This window comes from Jaculus jaculus, chromosome 6 (assembly GCF_020740685.1).
Source record: "Jaculus jaculus isolate mJacJac1 chromosome 6, mJacJac1.mat.Y.cur, whole genome shotgun sequence".
NCBI lineage: Eukaryota > Metazoa > Chordata > Mammalia > Rodentia > Dipodidae > Jaculus > Jaculus jaculus.
The window spans coordinates 109,613,596-109,633,231 of record NC_059107.1 but is presented as its reverse complement, the minus strand read 5'-3'; the positions used below and the strand labels follow the sequence as shown (position 1 = coordinate 109,633,231).

Genomic DNA, 19,636 nt, shown 5'->3' with positions numbered 1-19,636 from the left:
TGTAGATTTGTATCAGGTCAGCTAAAAGAATCTGTGTCACAAACTCAGTGCCATCCTGCCTTGAAATTTTCTCCACAAAAGAAACTAGATCATTACCTTTAAATTCAACCTCACTCAAGCACTCAGGATGTGGGCAAAATGCAGCCACTTCCTTCACAGGACCTGCCTTGAGCCCAGTTCTGGATAGAGCCCATAATCCCCTATAAAGCCTCATGAGCCAAACCTCCATTACCCACCTTCATATTGGCCTTCTGATCTTCCAAACACCTACGAGAATCACCCTTTGAGCTCTATATATGGCACTGTAAGGCTTCTCTAGTCCACAGTTCCAAACACTTATGCATGCCTCCAGCAAACCAGTTCCAAAAGACTAAAAACCACAGGGTCAAGTTTATTGCCACAACAGCCCATTTCTGTATCAGTTTCTCATTGCTGGGACAAATTACCTGAACTCTAGCAGCATAGGGAGGGAAAGAGTTTATTTTGACTTATAGTTCCAAATGGGAGAGTCCATCACTGAAGGGGGGAAAGCATGGCAAGAACACAGCCCATTGTCGCTCTGTCACATCAGCAGGGATGAAGCAAAAACAGAGAAGAACAGCAAGTCTGACTGGACTGTATAACCTCAATGCCTGCCCCCACCTGGAAGGTTCTACCTTCTAAAAGTTCCATAACCTTCCCTAAAAGCACCACCAAATGAGAATTAATTATTCAAACACATACTCTGTGGAGAGGGCATTTTATGTTAAAACCAAGCACCCATAACCAGTTAAGACTATCTCCAGCAAAGTGTCCAGGAAGCCTACATCCATCAGCCACACACTGCTAGGACTTGTTTAGTGACTAATGGCTACCTTAATTTTTGCTCCTATTCTCATCTTAGTACCAACCAGTGAAAGCAAAACATGGACCCCTAAAGAATCACATGGGATGTCTCACTTCTAGTTGGCCAGCCTGCACCTCCCTCATGCCAACAGCCTACCAGCAGATCTATTGAAATCCTCCCTCTACCCCCACTATGAAGACTTCCCATTCCTCTGCCTACCTGTTAAGTCTCTGCTAAATGTACTTAAGGGAGGCAGACTCTTCTACTCTAACTGGAGAGTCTTTGCTTGTTCTCATGTGCACATGTGGTGGCGGTATTCATTTAGATGAGGAAAATGAAGCTGTATGTTTAGATTGTTCACTGAATCTTTTTGTCAAGCCAAAAGTACTACTCTTAAGGAGGCTGCGGGATGCAGGAGGGAAGAGCACAATAATGGGGGAAAGTGCAGCATGACTTGTGGTTAAGGGTACGAGCTTGGATCCAGAATGCCCCAGTCCAGGTCTTGGCTCTGCCACTTCTAGCTGTGTAATTTGGACAAGTTACTTATTGTCGCAGTGGTCAGCTTCAACGTTGCAGGGATGAACTTCCAAACCACTATTTCCAACAAAGATTCTTAAAAATAGTCACATTTATTTCCAATTAACTTTAAATGTGACAGCATGGGATATCGAATCTAACGAAAAACAAACTGTTCTTAACAAAGCCAAAATTTGTCTGAATTATTTGTGATTACATTCTAACAGGCGAATGCTCAACTATAGAACCTGCAAAAATTTGAGTTTTGAGGGTAACCTAGTATATTAAAATAAAATAAAGTTCCTTGGAATAAACTTTCATCCACTATACAGCTTTATCCCACTGGACTTGGTAAATAAAGAAGACACATTTAATTAGGAAAGCTGGGGCTGGGGAGATGGCACAGTGGTGAAAGGCCTCTACTTGCAAAGCCTGTCAGTTCAAGTTTAACCCCCCATACCCACATGAAGCCAGATGCACAAAGTGGCACATGCATCTGGAGTTCTTCTGTAGCACCAAGAGGCTCTGGCACCCCCATATTCATTCTTATTCTCTCTCTCCTTGCAAATTAGTAAATAAGAATGTTTCTAAAAAACAATCAAGGGGCTGGAGAGATGCTTAGTGGTTAAGGCACTTGACTGAAAAGCCAAAGGACCCACCTTCGACTCCCCAGGACCCATTGTAAAGCCAGATACACAAAGTGGTGCCTGTGTCTGGAGTTCCTTTGCAGAGGCTTAAGGTCCCAGCAAGCCCATTCACTCTCTAGCTGCCTCTTTCTTTCTCTCTCTCTCTCTGAAATAAAATAAATAAATAAATAAAATTTAAAAAAAATAATTAAGAAAGCTGGGAGTCACCTTAATCGCAAGCATCTAACATTAGCCAAATATTTAGCATTTCCTTTATAATTAATTCGAGGACTCAAGGATAGACTGAAGATACCAAAAGATCGACATCTTAAAAGTTCTCAAAACTATTTACCAAATGAAAATTACACTCTGGGGTGTTTCTACAGTGACCAGTAGTCATCGGTAGCATGATGTATCAAGCAGAAAATCATGTGCTGCGACCTGAGTATCGCGAATGTGAGGTGGAGGATGCTCTGGACCTGCCTTCGCCTAGCCTCCCTGACCTGCCCCTCCCCGGGGCCCCCGCACTCACCCAGGCCACGCCAGCCCAGCGCGCCGTCGCAGCTGTCCATCACGGCGCACAGCTCGCCCAGCAGCGCGGGCGGCAGGTCGAAGAGCAGCGAGCGGGCCGAGAACCCGCGGCCCGCCATGCCGGGAGCCCGCTGCCCGCAGCCCAGGCCTCGCCGCCACTGGAGTTACCCCAGCGCGGAAACGCCGCGTCCACGGCGACTGCCCGGCCCGAGGGCGGTCCCCACGTGACGCCGGGCGCCGCGCCCCGCAGATGCCCGGAGGACCTGGGGCCCGGCCCTGGGGTGACACCCTGGTCCCGGCTCTCCCTTCCTGTTTTCAACAGCCCCGGCCTGCCCCGGCCTCGGACGGGACTTAAAGTCCCGCCAAAGAGGGAGGGAAAGCTGCAAACTTGGGAAGCCGGCCAGCCCGCTTCTGTCCTGGGATGGGAGGACTTCTGGCCTGGATTGGACAGGACGGATAGGAGATCTGCATTGCAACTCTCTACCGAATATAAACGGAAGAAAACGTGCACACATTAGGAGAGAGAGAAAAAAAAAATGGACACGTAGAGGGCAAAACACTGAAAAATAAAAATAAAAAATAAATTGGAGTACAATGATTGAGATGGGGAGGTAATATGATGGAGAATGGAATTTCAAAGGGGAAAGTGTGGGTGGGGGGGGAGGGAATGAACATGGGATTTTTTTTATAATCATGGAAAATGCTAATAAAAATAAATAAAACAATTGGGCCAAATCTGTTTGCTGTTTCAGAAAGCAGCCAGCCCCTCGGTGTGACTGCGTTCTCGCTCTCGTTCCCCTTGGCCTCCCGTGATGAAACTTTGGCCGCTTCTTCCTTCCTCAAAGGGCTGCACGGAATCTGCCTTTTGCTTTTGACGTGGAGTTGAAGTAAATTGTTTTGAAATTTTCTGCCACTTATGCTGCAATATCCCACAGCAGGTATGATATGCTACTCACCGAAGAAAAGGCGCTTCAAAAGGGGTGGACAGATACCAACCTTGAAGACTGGAAGAGTGGACAGTGGTTATCGACTGAAAAAAAAATATGTATTTATATATATATGTATGTATATGCATCAACCATTCCACTCTATTTTAGTCTTTGGGAATAGCGCCCTCTGGGGGTCATCGATGATTTAGCACACTTACCTGAATTTCCAAAAACAGTATTTCATAAAAGCTTACGTGAAAATTGGTAAAAACAAAAAACAAAAAACAAAAAAAAACTCTTGGCAAGGCTTTAGAGATCCCGTCATTCGGTTTTATTGTCAAGCCATACATGCTTACACAGGTCTTTCTTAAAGGGACTGGCTGTGCTTAGCAACAGAGGAAAGAAACTATGAAGTACTGGATTTGGTAGGTTTTACATTTCTAGCACAGGAACAGCAAGCTTAGGTATGCATAGCATGGATCACTGAATGTAAAAATGCTCCCCGTAGCCTCATGTGTTTTTGATTAATCGTCATTCTTTTAAAAAAATTTTTAGAGGGAGAGAGAGAATTGGCACACCAGGGCCTCAGCCACTGCAATCAAATGCCAGACGCTTACACCACCTAGTCCTTGCCTCACCTTTGTGCTTCTGGCTAACGTGGCATCTGGAAAGTAGAACATGGGCCATTATGCTTCCCAGGCAAGCGCCTTAACTGCTAAACCAGCTCTCCAACCCTAAGCTTCATTCTTGTGTTTGTTTGTTTGTTTTGTTTTGTTTTTCCAAGTAGGGTCTCACTCTAGCTCAGGCTGACCTGGAATTCGCTATGTAGTCTCAGGGTGGCCTTGAGCTCACGGCGATCCTCCTACCTCTGCCTCCCGAGTGCTGGGATTAAAGGCGAGCGCCACCACGCCCGGCCCTAAACTTCATTCTTAATTCCCAGCTGGAGGAGCCTTTGAGAGGTGGAGGCTCCAGAGGGTCTGTCACTGGATGTGTATATTACACATCTGAGTATATTACAGAAAGGGATTTTAATCTTCATGGCAGCTGAGAAGAAAAGAAAAAGAAGATAGGGACAAGCTACTAGTACTCCCTTCCAGGGACCTAAATTATTTCCACTGAGCCCTACCCACCTCCTCAAGGTCCCATGTGCGGCCTTGTGCTGGCATCGCGTTATGCGTCTGGCTTACATGGGATCTGGAGAGTCAAACATTGGTCCTTAGGCTTCACAGGCAAGTACCTTTAACCACTAAGCCATCTCACCAGCCCTCTATTTTTTAACCCTTTGTTGGCTCAGCTCCACCAGAATATAAATATTATACCTTGCAAACGAAAATCCTTTGGTACCACCCCTTTACCCAGTAGCCCATGACTTGGTTACCTTTTGGTATAGAGTTGAATATTCTCTGTCCTTTGTTTCCTCCTTCTATCGTCTATTATATCCACTCTCATTAGAGCCCCACCTTCCACCTGTTCCACTTAAGGAACTCTCCTCAGGGTCACCCATGTCCACAGCATTGCCACTGAAATCCTGTAGACAGTTTTCAGTCCCGTCTACTTGACCTTTTGGACAGACTTGATTACCCCCTCTCCTTCCCTCTTGGACATTTCTTTGTTGGGCTTTAGAACAACACATTTTCTTATACTTTTCCATGACCTCACTTCTCATATACCTTTGTACTTCCTGCTCTTCTCCTAGTCTCAATGATAGAGTGCCCCAGGGTTTCATCCATGGTGCTTCGATCTACACAAGCTCCTTCGGTAATCTTGGTAGTTGTACAGCCTTGAATGCAACCTGCAAAATTTATATGTGTATTCCAGTGTCCTCTCTTGAATGCCAGTCATGTCCTAAATTGAACTCTTTTTTTTTTTTTTTTTGGTTTTTCGAGGTAGGGTCTCACTCTAGCCCAGGCTGACCTGGAATTCACTACGGAGTCTCAGGGTGGCCTACAAACTCATGGCAATCCTCCTACCTCTGCCTCCCGAGTGCTGGGATTAAAGGCGTGCGCCACCATGCCCAACTGCCTAAATTGAACTCTTAATTGTACTTCCTGAACCTCCTCTTCCTACAGTCTTTGCATCTAAGTTAGTAGCAACTTTCTGGTTCCAAAGCCTATAAAGTCATCTTCTATTTCTTCACGATCTTTATTCAATTCTACAAACCCTGTTTACTCTATTCTGAATGTATCTAGTTTTCTGACCACTTGTCCCCGCCCTTAATGTTACAGATGATGAGAGCAGTGGAACTTCTCTCAGCACTGGTCAGGCACAGCTTAGAGGTTAGAACATCAGATACTCTAATTTTCCAAACCAGTAGCTCTCAAGATCTTTTCTTATGACCAACAAAGCCTTGAAAAGCATAGACACAAAGAAAGGTAAGTGTGTTAGTTTGAATGTGATAGTTTAAATGTATGGCCCCCATAGACTCAGGTGTTTTATTAAAATTGAGCTTACAACTTCAGCCCCTAGCAGGAAGATTCCTACAGGGAGGAGGCATGTCACTAGGGTGAATCTTAGAGTAGATTCTACTACCTAAGGTGTGGTTGGGGACCTGATCTGAATTCCAGCCCCAAAGTGTAGAGAGAGCAGTTTGAGCTCTGGTTCTTGTGGTGCTGGGCTGTTGGTGGTTCCTCTACGCTTGGATCTATGACAGGGGACCTGCTTCTACTGCTATTGATGGAACTTTCCCTGGATCCATAGGCCTGAAAGAAACTGCTTCCTTCCATAAACTGTGTCTGGTTAGATGTTTGTGTCAGCAATGAGTGGCTGACTACAACAGTAGGGAATAAAAGATTTATTTTAAGAGAGTGCAGCAGATAGTAGAAGTAAAGCAGAAACACTCCCAAGCTGGAAAGCTGACAGGGGTCCTGAGCAGGTCACCTTGGATTGTGTTTCTCTACAGGCTTGGAGATATACACTAGGCACCCAGTTAGGATGAGCCTCACTGCCTATTTCCAATGTGTATAGGGGACCTTGATTGGTTAGTGGATCAGGGAGAACATGAACTTAAGGGTTCATGGGCTGGGGGAGAGGAAGCCCCTGAATAATTAAAGAGGAAGAACCAGGAAGCTGTTTCTGATCACCATATTGAATCTCACTGGAGTTCCCTTCTAGTCTTGATAGGGCAGGTCGGTACCTATGTTCTTTTGGGTCAGTGTCCCTAATTAACTACCTGTAAAAAAAAAAAGACTAGCTTGCTCTTAATCTCTGTCATTACTACAGTGACCTGCTAAGAGTGGTTTCTGCTCTTGCTTCCTACAACCTTTCCTCAATACTGCAATAGATTGACTCTTTCAAATCATATTTGATAGTTACTCCTCTGTTTGAAGTCAGCAGTCATTCCTAATAGTGAAGACAACAGCAGCTTGGTATATGAAAAGATTTAGCATATTTAGATTTTAAAACCTTAGTCACTTTTCAGCTCAAAGGACATTTAATCAAGGCTTTTTGTGACAATTCTATAGCATTACTTCCTCATTAAATCAACTTTCTTTAATCATAGCTTTTCTTAGTTTCTTCCTACGTTCCTGATTATTCCTTTTATTTCCTTAACAAGCTCTTCTTCTGGCCTGTGCTACACACCTTCTGGCCAAATTCTTTGATTTCTTTTTTATTATTATTTGGTTTCTGGTTTTTGAGACAGAGTCTCGCCATATACAGTCCATTCTGAATTTTCCATGAATTTGTGATCCTCCTGTCTCTATCCCCAAAATGCTGGTAATATAAGCATGTTTCATTATATCACATTATTAAACACCTCTTCATTTTTTTTTTCTTTCTTCTCCACCTCTTTCTGTTTTTGTTGTCCTTAGGGGCTTAACATTGGATCATCCTACATTGGAGGGTTTATATAATCTCACTCTTCTGCTGTTATCTCTGATAGACCCAATCATATCTGTGTCCTCTGTACTAACCTTCAGATTTCCTTCTCAACTCCAGTTCTCACTGAACAACTCCATTCAGATTCTCGGATTTCATCCCAACAGTGTACTCCAAAAATGACCATAACCTGGAAAAACAAATTCCTTATTTCTGGTCACATGGGACTCTAAGTAATTCTGACTGATCAATTGATGCAGTCAGGAGTGACTGAGAATTTTCTATGTTGGACACTGTGCTAGGTGCCTGGATCTAATAAGGCATCAAGTCTTGATCACCTGTACTATATCTCATCTGAGCCCTTTCCTATTTTCCACATTTATTTATGTTTGGATTTTTACAGTTTTGGGTTTTTTTTTTTTTTTGCCTGATGAATTCCTGTTTATCCTTTAAGCCCAGTTGAAAAGTCACAACTTCACTACTGTGGATTGGATTCTGTATTATCAAAGCATATATTAAGTCCAACATTCAGTATCTTCAAATGTGACCTTAATTGGAAATGGTATCTGGGCAGATAGCCAATTTAACATGAGGTTCGATTACATGGTTCCAATGACAGTCCAGTACTCTCACAGGAGAAGATGGACTTCTGGACATAGATACACAATACAAGGGTCATGTGACAGTGGAGGTAGAGACTGAGCTGATACAATAGCCAAGTAACTGGGATCATTAGCAAGCACTGGAGCTAGGAAGGAGATGAGGAATATGTCTCAGCAGTTTTACAAGGAGCAACCAAGCAACATCTGGACATAGACTTCTGTCTGTAAACTGTGAGAAGTAAATTGACATTGTTTAAAGACACCCATTTTGGAGGGAGGGAATTACCATGGGATATTGTTCATAATTATGGAAGTTGTTAATAAAAAAAGAAAAAGAAAAATGAATAAATAGGGCTGGAGATATGGCTTAGTGGTTAAGCACTTGCCTGTGAAGCCTAAGGACCCCAGTTTGAGGCTGTATTCCCCAGGACCCACGTTAGCTAGAAGCACAAGGGGGCACATGCGTCTGGAGTTCGTTTGCAGTGGCTGGAAGTCCTGGCACGCCCATTCTTTCTCTCTTCCTCTCTCTCTCTCTCCCTCTCTCTCACTCTCACTGTCAAAAAATAAATAAAGATAAAACAAAAATATTTTAAAGATGAATGAATAAATAAAGACACCCAGTTTGTGATAATCCTTTTCAATGATCTAGGAAACTAAAATATGTCAAAATCTTTCCAAAGCTTGCTTTTTTTTAAATGCAGAGTTTCACTCTAGGGCAGACTGACCTTAGAAATCAATCTGTGTCCCAGGCTAGCTTTGAACTCATGGTGAGGTCTCCTACATAACCCTTACAAGTGCTGGGATTAAAGTTATGTGTCATCACACCCAGCTAATCTTCTCAGACTCAACACTCAGTGTTTACTTCTATCCATGTGGGCTTCTTGTTTAAAATTATAAAAATACTTTTGATTTATGTATTTGCAAGCACAGCCAGAAAGAGGGAGAGAGAAAATGGGCACACAAGAGACTCCTGTCACTTCAAATGAACTCCAGACACATGTGACACATTGTACATCTGGCTTTATGCAAGTACTGGAGAATCAAACCCATAAGAAAGTGCCTTTAACTGCTGAGCCATCTTTCCAGCCTCCAGTGGGCTTCTTGAGAGTTGGTGTATAGCAGGTGAATTACAGTTATCTTTCTGTAGCTTATGTACTGCTTGACAGAGACCACTCAACAAATGCCTGATGAATCTCCAATCACCATGAACTTACCAGTAGGAATAATGATTAAGCCACCATGTCCTGAACACTTACAGTGTGCTAGGCACTGTGTTAGTGTGACACATAGTCTGCTCCAACAATTCACCAGCACCAGCCAGGCTTCCTACTATATAGTCCCTGTCACATTAAGCATTGAGTAAGCATACATCACAAATAAAGGACAAAGTGCATTATTGCTGACACTACCTAAGGACTACAGCTCCCATGAGGAAGGGCTCAGTCCCTTGAGACTGCCTGCATTTCAGGTGACAGCGACTACAATTTTCGGGTCTCCCCAACAACATATACCTCTGCCTGGTCAAGTACCACAGTGGGAAAATGATTTGTCCAAGTATAACTTACATTGAACCTTGAATTCTGTAAGAAAAGGGCATCCTGGAAGATCATTAAGTCTTTGAGGACATCACCATTAGAAGGGATGAATGCTTTTCATTCATGATGTGAGGGCTCCCTCTTGCAGAACTGAATGATTTACTTAGAGAGAAGATTGTAATGAGCAGTTTGCTGTGGCCATGTGATCTTTTCCTTGGAAGATGCTTGATGTGTTCACATTTGCATCCACACTGAGATGCCATTTTCCATGTTATGATACAGCCAGTCAGCCCTTAACAAAGGCTGACAAGATGTGGCTGCCTGATCATTTAGATTTTCAGACTCCAAAGTTGTGAACTACATAAAATTCTTTTCTTTATGAAGTAGCCAGTATCGGATATTTTCTTACAGCAACACAAAGCAGACTAAAACAGCCCCTAAAAATTTTGAGGCATTTATGACTCCCACTAAATCCAATAATTCTATAGAATGACTCACTCAACTGAGGAAAGGGGCATTCTGCCATCCTTCAACATTTGCCAGGGACTGGCTCAATGCAATCACTAATGCTCCTGTGATTGGATCTCGGAGGGTGTGGTTGAGAGCACTGACATGCTCATCATACTGGCCTGAGTAGTCCTCTCCACCTCCAGCCTTATCACATGTTACTTCATGAGTTGGGTTCAAATTAGTGAAACTGTTCATAACAAAAGACACTCCCATTGTTTCAGAATCTCCAAGGCTGGTTGAAGCTCTGTGCCAGAATTCAGGGACAAAGACCAAATAGGCTGTTGTTAGACCTTGAGACTCCAGGGGGCTCCTTGACTTAGGTATCAATGCTAGCTACGATTCCCAGACAAGGGAGCTGAGGTCTGCTGAAACCCCAAAGTACCTTGCTTTTCCTGCTCAGTTCTCCCAATTCATCATCTCTCCAGATGGATCGACTGTAAACAACATGTTTATCACGTGGCTCTGTATTGCATAATCGAGTTGTGTCAGTCAAGGTTCTTGGGCGTCTATTTCATGGTGATGACACTCATTCCTAACCTCTAGCTGTTTTGTTCCCTTCTTTTCCTACAATCCATTCCTCAATAGCTACCAAAATCCTACCTGTACTGTGAGGTTCCATGAAGGGAAAAAGTAACCTTTACTGAGGACCTACTATCCAGAGTTCAGGGCTTTACTAGATGTCGCATCTAATACTCCAATATGTAGGTATTCCTTTTTTTTTTTTTTAATTCACATAGAAAGAAATCTATTCTAGAAGTATTAGTTTGGGTTACTTGAATTGAGTGAGCCAGCTTTCAGGTTTAAATTGATTAGCTCTGGAAACTCATGTGCTTTTTCATTAATCCATGGGACTTATAAAATCACTATTCTGGTTACTAAGTCAAAAATGTCAGTAAAACACGATAAATTATGCCAGGTGTTGTGGGGCACACCTTTAGTCCGAGCACTCAGCAGGCTGAGATAGGTGGATTGCTATGAGTTTGGAGGCCAACTTGGGACTACAGAATAAGTTCCATGTTAGCTTTGGCTAGAGTGAGACCCTGCCTCAGAACAAACAAACAAAATTCACCGTAAGTTTTTTTTTTTTTTTTTTAAATTTATTTATTTATTTGCGAGCAACAGACACAGAGAGAAAGACAGATAGAGGGAGAGAGAGAGAATGGGCGCGCCAGGGCCTCCAGCCTCTGCAAACGAACTCCAGACGCGTGCGCCCCCTTGTGCATCTGGCTAACGTGGGACCTGGGGAACCGAGTCTTGAACCGGGGTCCTTAGGCTTCACAGGCAAACGCTCAACCACTAAGCCATCTCTTCAGCCCTCACCGTAAGTTTTAAAAATATTTTTAAATAGCTTCATTTCAAATCACTACTGTTTTTAGTATTGAATATAAGTATGTATCTAAAAGCCAAAAAATATGTGTGCTTTACTTGTGTTAACTTTTCATTGCTATGACAAAATACCAGAGCAAAACAACTTGAGGAAAAGACTTACAGAAGTTTCAGAGTTTCATGGTATAAGATCACAAAAGAACAAAGCTCCCCACCTCATGGCACCCAGGAAATGGAGAGGCAAAGAGTGAGGGCTGGGTACAAGTTATATCCTTCAGGGGCACACCCCACCCATAACTCACTTCTTCCAACTTGGCCCCTCGTTGCTACTTTTCAGTGTCTCTCAATGTTGCCATCTTATTCTGACTCCATCAAGTGATTAACCCACTAATTAGAGCAAAGCAATCAGAATTCAACCACTTCCCTCAAAGCCCATCAGCTGGTAACCAAGCCCCCAGTATATGAGCCATAAGGAAAAAAATTATAGTCTGAGAATAATCCACAAGATATTTTAATTAGTGATTTGTAAAACAAATATGAGATTTTAAAAAGAACAGGGAGAGATAAACAGAAGCAGAGGAATCCTGAAGACAGATCTCTACAAGTATTAGAAATTATGTTAGATTTGGGCTTCTATCCATAAAAGACTTTCCTTGAAATCAAAGCTTTAAAGAAAATAGAGGAACAACAGCATACCAAGTTATTAGATTCCAGGTCTGTTAGTAAATGCTTAATTGTCACATGATAACTTTCTTGTCTAAATTGAGAGGGAATAAATAATTTTTTTAATTTTTAAAACAATTTTTACATTTAGGATTTAAATACAAGACAGCACACAAATCCTATGCACAAACAGCTTGGTACAGCATGACAAAGTAAGCATAGACCGTCAGGAAACAGATCATTAGAATCCCAGAAGCTCTTCCAAGGGCTGCCTCTAAGCTATTATCCCTTCCTTCTCGCTCAAGGAGAACCATTTCCTGACAGTGAAAACCAAAGATGGCTTTAGTTTGTTTTTCAACTTTACATGCTCTCACACTCTATGGTCATTGCACCTGGCTTCTGTCTCTAAGCATTTCTTTCTCTCTTTGCTTATTTTTTAAAATTTTGTTTATTTTTATTTATTTGAGAGTGAAAGACAGAGAGAGAAAGAGGAAGAGAGAGAGAGAATGGGTGTACCAGGGCCTCCAGCCGTCGCAAACAAACACCAGATGTGTGCACCACCCTGTGCACCTGGCTTACATGGGTCCTGGGGAATTGAGCCTTGAACCGGGATCCTTAGGCTTCACAGGCAAGCGCTTAACCACTAAGCCATCTCTCCAGCCCTTTCTTTGCTTATTTATTTTTCTGTCTTTTCTTCTTTTTCTTTGTGCTAGAAAGTGAACCTAGTGCTTTATGAATGCTAGGCAAGTACTCTACCACTGAACTATGATTTTTTTTTTTGAACTATGATCTTTATTCCTGGTCAATTTCACTTTTCATTTTAAGACAGAGTCTTGCTAAGTTCCTCCTCTGGCCTTGAACTTTTGATTTTCCTGCCCTAAACTCTCAAGATGCTGTACTTGGAGGCCTGTGACCCGAGATCAAGCTTTTATTTTTTAAAATTGTTTATTTTTATTTATTTATTTGAGAGCAACAGAGAGAGAAAGAGAGAGAGAGAGAGAGAGAGAGAGAGAGAATGGGCACGCCACGGCCTCCAACCACTGCAAACGAACTCCAGACATGTATACCCCCTTGTGTATCTGACTAACGTGGGTCTTGGGGAATTGAGCCTCAAACCTGGTTCCTTAGGCTTCACAGGCAAGCACTTAACCGCTAAGCCATCTCTCCAGCCCAGATCAAGCTTTTGTGAGGTGTGCCCCTGATGCTCCTCATAATAATACTTTGTCCATTTTCACTGAGTAAGACATATAATTATATGAACATTTCACCATTTATTTGAGATTTTTGGATGATGTACATGTAAGTTGTTCTGTTCCTTTACTATTTAATATGTGTGTGTGTGTGTGTGTGTGTGTGTGTGTATCAGGGTCTTTCATTGCTACAAATAAATTCCTGTCCAGCTTTTCATGGGAGGCTGGGCAACTGAATCCACAACAACAGGTTTTGCAAACACCTTTAACCACTGAGCAATCTTCCCAGCCCCTAGTTTATCACTGTTATAGATGTCACTGTGTGTGTGTTCTTGGATGTGGCTTCAGTGTGAATATTCATGTCATATGCCATACATTATATATTCTACTCAGAAAAAATGGCTAAGGCATAGAACTTGTACATACTCAGCTTTGGAAGATTCTGTGGAACAATTTTCCAGAGATCTGGTCCATTTTATACTCCTACTGTCAGGGCAAGTTATATAATATATGGAGCTCACAGCAAAAGAAAAATGTACTTGTTCAAAAAGCAGGTAAAAGTCCCATTAAAACAACAAGGCTGGGAGTGGTGCCACATGCCTTTAATCCCAGCACTGGGGAGGCAGAGGTAGGAGGGTCGCCAAGAGCTCAAGGCCACCATGAGACTACATAGTTACTTCTAGGTCAGCCTGGACCAGACTGAGACCCTACCACACGCACGCACACACACACACACACACACACACACACACACACAAAAAAAAAAAAAATACCAGAAGTACTACAACAGTTAAGGCACTTGTTTGCAAAGCCAAAGGACCCAGGTTCAATTCCCCAGGACCCAAATAATCCAGATGCACAAGGTAGTGCGTGTGTCTGGAGTTTGGGTAAGCCAACATCTATAGCTCTTCTGCCTATAGCACTCCTACACTTTCCTGGGATAGCTCCACTCTGAGCTTGAAGTCCTCCTTGGCAGATGCTCCATATTTCTGGCATCTCCAATATTCTGGGGTCTCTATTGCAACTTGGGCTTTACCTTTATAGCCTCATGCAGTGGTTCCTTGGGGTCTTGCAGGGAATCCAACCTTGCCACACATTGATTGACCTCAGTGGGTCTCTGAACGTGTGGAACAGTAATCTATTGCTCCCTCAATCTTACATCCTTCACACCTATGACGCCAATATTATGTGGACAGTGCCACCGCACTCTGCGGTCAGCTTGAGGCATAACTGGGCTCCCTTGGACCACAGTTGCATTGGGCTCTGTGTGCCTTCCAGACTGACCCTGGGCAAACAATTCCCTTAGTGGTTGTTTTGGCCATGGAGCCATATCAGTGGCATTCTCAAGTTAGGCTTTCTCATTTCAAATATATTTGGATTTTCACAAGATAGAATCCCCGATGGGTGGGGTTTGCCCTCAATGTACCTTTCCTCTTCAGTTAGGTTTCTCTTTAGTACTGCTGATCCTTTAACAATTGCAGGTGCCTTTGAATCTGTTATTTCTCCAAGTCTACATTCCATCCTAGGACTTTCCCTGCCAAACTGCTCACTTTCCATTTCTCGTTGCTCTACTTGCTCTCTCTCATTATAGACCCATTGAGCGGTAACCATGAAACAGCTTGAATGCCATCCTGACTAGATATTTCCTCTGCCAAAAAAATTAGTCCAAATCGAGTTCTTAGGGTATGGGCAGAATGAAGCCATATTCTTTGCCAGAATATCACAAGAAATGACCTCCAATCCCGTTCCTGATACCATCCTCTTCCCCTCTGGAGCCTCATGAGCCAAGCCTCCACTGTGTGCATGTCTCTTTGCTTTCTGCTCTTCCAAACTCTCACCAACATTGTAAGGCTCCTCTAGGCTGCACTTCCAAACACTCTGACTTTCCTCCCATAGACCAGTTTTAAAGGCCTATGAAGCACATGGTCAGGTTTATTACAGTAATGGTCCCACTTCTCAGTACCAATTCTTTTCATTACTTTTCTCATTGCTGTGACAAAATACCTGTCAAAAACAACTGAAGTAAGAAAGGATTTATTTGGGTTCACAGTTTGAGGACACAGCTCATCATGGTGAGAGGGCTCAATTGTAGGGGTATTTCATAAGAGCACAATTGTGTTATATCCTGTTTTATTATTTATTTTCTTGAGAGAAAGAAAGGACGAGGCAAGTAGAGAGAGGATGGGCACTCTAGGGCCTCCAGCTACTGCAAATAAACTCCAGACACATGCTCATGTGCCACCCTGTGCATCTGGCTTACATGAATCCTGGGGAATCGCACCTGGGTCCATAGACTTTGCAGGCAAGTGCCTTAACCACTAAGCAATCTCTGCAACCCTTGTATCCTACATTATGAGAGCACATTTGCACTTTTATTTATAGGGAGGCATCTATACATACAACTTGGAAGCAGCTCAGCACACACACACTGTTGATGGTTTTAAATTTTTTTCTTTATTTCTATTAATTTATTTGAGAGTGACAGACAGACAGAGAGAGAAAGAGGCAGACAGAGAAAGAATTGGCATGCCAGGGCCTCCAGCCACTGCAAACGAAATACAGATGCATGAGCCACCTTGTGCATCTGGCTTATGTGGGTCCTGGAAATTGAGCCTCGAACCAGGGTCCTTAGGCTTCACAGGGAAGCGCTTAACCACTAGGCCATCTCTCCAGCCCCTGATGGTTTGTTTTGAGTCCATCTTAAATCTAGATGTCATCTGATGGTGGCTCAGAAGGGAAGACAATCAGCTTTGGGTGGGATTCTTCTCCTGCTACACAGAAAGGCTATAATGAGAGCAAAGCAGAGTCCTCCCCACCTGCAGAAAGAAGACAATCAAAAAAGTGCCAACACCATGACAGCCACCTGGTCAGAAGGGTAAGACTGCTCTTTGGACATTGCCCTTTGCTCTGGTTCCCTGTAAAAATGTTAACAAGAGAAGATCAGGCCAGATAGATCTTTGAGATGTTCCATCTGCTATCTTCTCAGATTGGTAACTGTCTGAATAAAATGCCATTTAAATATATTATTCCTGGTCTGCTGCCTATGTGACAAGTGTCACAGACTGCTCATATATTACTGATGACAATGACAGGACAACTTTAAGAGTTTCTGTGTAAGTCCTTGAGTTGTCCCAGCAAGCCTGGAAACTGCCGGAGACTGGAAAGCCCTGAGCTTCTCCAGGGAAACTCCCAAACTGCTTGCCTGGTGATTGCACTCGGGGACTTTCACTTTCCCGACTCCAGCACTTCCTGTCACCTTCATACCAGGAATCAAACTGTGCTTTCTGTTTTGGGTCCTGGGTAAAGGCTTGTATGAACTTTTGGTCACTGATTTTATCATCACTCTTTTGCCCTCCTATGGGAGGTGGCCAACATGGCTTCTGGCTTCAAGGTATCTAGCTGTTCTGTTTTCGCTTCCCTTCTGTTTTATTTTCTGTACTGACTGGTTCATTTCCAAGTTTTGGATGGCAGAACCTTCATTCCTAGTGACAGCCCCTTGGGGAATTTTATGAAAAATTGATGTAGCTATATTTATAATGACTTAGAAAAGAAAAAGATGGTATATTACAATAAAACAGTCTGACCATCTATACATTGTTCTCTGAAAAAAAGGAATCATTGAATGGTTCCATAAATTATGCAACTATTTCTCCTATTGGAGTTATTTTGCAAAGGATAAGTAAAAGGAGTTTTAAAAATTAATTATTTATTTATTTGCAAGCAGACAGTGAGAGAAATAGGGAAAAGAGAGACAGACAGAGAGAGAATGGGCACGCCAGGGCCCATAGCTACTGTAAATGAACTCCACACATGTGTGCCCCTTGTGCATCTGGCTTACATGGGTCCTGGGGAATCAAACCTGGGTCATTTGGCTTCAAGGCAAATACCTTAACCACTAGCCATCTCTCCAGTGCCCCCTTTTTATGTCCAGGCTTTTATGGCAGTACACAATCAGGATTCAGCCTTGACTGGGGAAAGTTGATGGTTTGAGTTGAACAGCAGAACATATTCCAGAAATCCAAATCCAGGAGGAGAGGGGTAAAGAAGCAGTGGACACAATCAGGCTGACGGGATGAAACCCTCAGCCTTAGCACGATTACCAGTGACCCAGACCCTGTGGGGGCTGAGGAGCATGAGGACAAAAGGACACAAACATGTAGATATATTTCTAGTTTAAAACAGATTAAAGATAAGGCTCTTAGATGAGGAAGGAGTTTAGATTGTGAGCCAAGTTTGTCCCGAAAAAGAGGAAAAGATAAAGACACAGAAGGTTAAAGCATGTCATCAAAGCTCATACAAGTTAAAACAAAAACAGTGACATAAACATAACTAAGTTGCTATAATTAAAGGTTGTTAAGAATCAAGGTTCAGCACATTGATATAAAGCTAAAACTTGGCCCTGTTTAAATCATTGAGGTTCTCTCATGATGTGGATCTTCTCTTGGTAGCATTCTCTAATTTAGGCTGCTTATTTAAACCAATATTCACTAGAATTATAAGATAAAAATTTTGTTTAGGTACAAAATTTTGTATTTATGTAAGTTCACGATAGTCATGGGAGTATTATTTTCATATATAATTTGGCATGTATGAACATTGCAAACTTTTCAAGGTTTTTTGCTGCAGTAAGATAATTGTCCATGTTTTCTATGTCAGGCTGGCAGGAATAAGGCCTTCATCCCCAAAGGAGTGAGCAAAAATCCTGCTGCCCCATACTCAGGGGAAAGTAAAGAGAATAACTGAAGGAAATCTTGCATGGTGCTCCCTTTTCAGACCACACAGGACACACCTCTGATGGGGTATTACTCAGTCCTCAACTGGGCAACACTCAGTAGAAGACTTCTCCTTCATAAGGATCCTCCTGACAGGAGATACACTGGAAAAACTACTGGTGGGGAAGATAAACTTTGAAGTTTCTGATGGATCCTTAAACTGGTATGTAATGAACTGGTCAATCACAAAAGCGACTAGATACAGTACATGGATGAAAGCAGTTATGTCCATCAGAGTAACTATGAGGCTGAATGTACAGTAGTTACTCTGGAAGGAGTTGAGTCTTTAAATTGTGTTTATTCAGACAGTTACCAATCTGAGAAGACAGCAGATGGAACACCTCAAAGATCTGTCTGGCCTAATCTTTTCTTGTTAACATGTTTATAGGGAACCAGAGCAAAGGGCAATGTTCAAAGAGCAGTCTTACCCTTCTGACCAGGCGGCTGTCATGGTGTTGGCACTTTTTTGATTGTCTTCTTTCTGCAGGTGGGGAAGACTCTGCTTTGCCCTCATTATAGCCTTTCTGTGTAGCAAGAGAAGAATCCCACCCAAAGATGCTTGTCTTCCCTCCTGAGCCACCATCAGATGACATCTAGATTTAAGATGGACTCAAAACAAACCATCAGGGGCTGGAGAGATGGCTTAGTGGTTAAGCGCTTCCCTGTGAAATCTAAGAACCCTGGTTCGAGGCTCAATTTCCAGGACCCATATAAGCCAGATGCACAAACCATCAGCAGTGTGTGTGTGTGCTGAGCTGCTTCCAAGTTGTATGTGTACATGGCTCTCTACAGAGAGAAGTGCGAATGTGTTCTCATTATGTAGTCTATGAAACACCCCGATGACTGGTCAGTCATCTGTCACTATCAGTTTTCAGACTCTTTGCCCCTATCCAAATTTTATATATAGCTGTGTGTGTGTGTGTGTGTGTGTGTGTGTGTGTGTGTGTAATCTCCATAAGTTATATCGTTGTCTTTCACATTTAGTTGCACAATCTAGCTGGATTGTTTGTTTTCAAATCAGATGTTGTTAATACTATCTTTAGACAATACAAAGATGGGTTTCTAGTTCATCTGTTTTCTCTTCTACAATAATTACTATTATACTATTATTATGTCTTTCTTGAAATGAGTAACATGTTCCTAAAATGTTTCTTTTAAATAACAAGAGGTAAGTGCTTTTCATTTTTGTAATTATGTACATGAGGCCAGTCCTTTTGACAAAGGTTCCCAATAATGTTTTTACTTTTGGAATAGACCACTCTACAACTGTTTTGAGTCTCACTCGCCAGTTTTTTTTTTTTTTTGGGCAGCTTTGATTCAGAGGAATTTGGAGAATGTGGGGGGCTATTTTTCTGGGCATGTGCTCATCTCATGTTTGTAAGAGGAGTGACTCTGATATATTGTGTTAGTTACACCAGAAAATTCTCCCTTTGGGTTATACCATCCTATCCTTCTTCCCCTGCCTTTGATCATGATCTTTTCCAATGTATTCTACAATTGGCACAGTGGCCTGCTTTTGCTTATGGAGACAGCCTTGCTCTTTGACAACTGTCCCCTGCACCAAGTCGACTTTGTCTTCCCAGGGTTTGCAGATGTGCTTCCTTGAGAACATACATCACTTCACTCTTCTCTGGTCTATTCCTACTCCCCTTTCAGGAAAAGGTGCTATTTCATTGAAAAAGACCAACTAATAGGAACTGCAATAAATGCAGGGATTATTGCTATTAGAAACAGCATTAAAAGTGTACCTCTGGTGTGATTAAAAAAGTATCTTATTTATTTATTTGAGAGGAA

The 19,636-nt window shown here is 42.5% G+C and overlaps 1 protein-coding gene across 1 annotated transcript in view; it reads right to left on the bottom strand.

Moving 5' to 3' along the window:
- Irak3 (interleukin 1 receptor associated kinase 3) overlaps window positions 1-2,618 on the bottom strand; it is a 68,854-nt gene extending 66,236 nt beyond the window's left edge. Inside the window, exon 1 of the mRNA XM_004650066.2 lies at window positions 2,501-2,618. Within this exon, the coding sequence (XP_004650123.2) occupies window positions 2,501-2,618 (118 nt within the window). The remainder of the gene's footprint in view (window positions 1-2,500) is intronic.
- Between the last annotated feature and the right edge of the window lie 17,018 nt (window positions 2,619-19,636).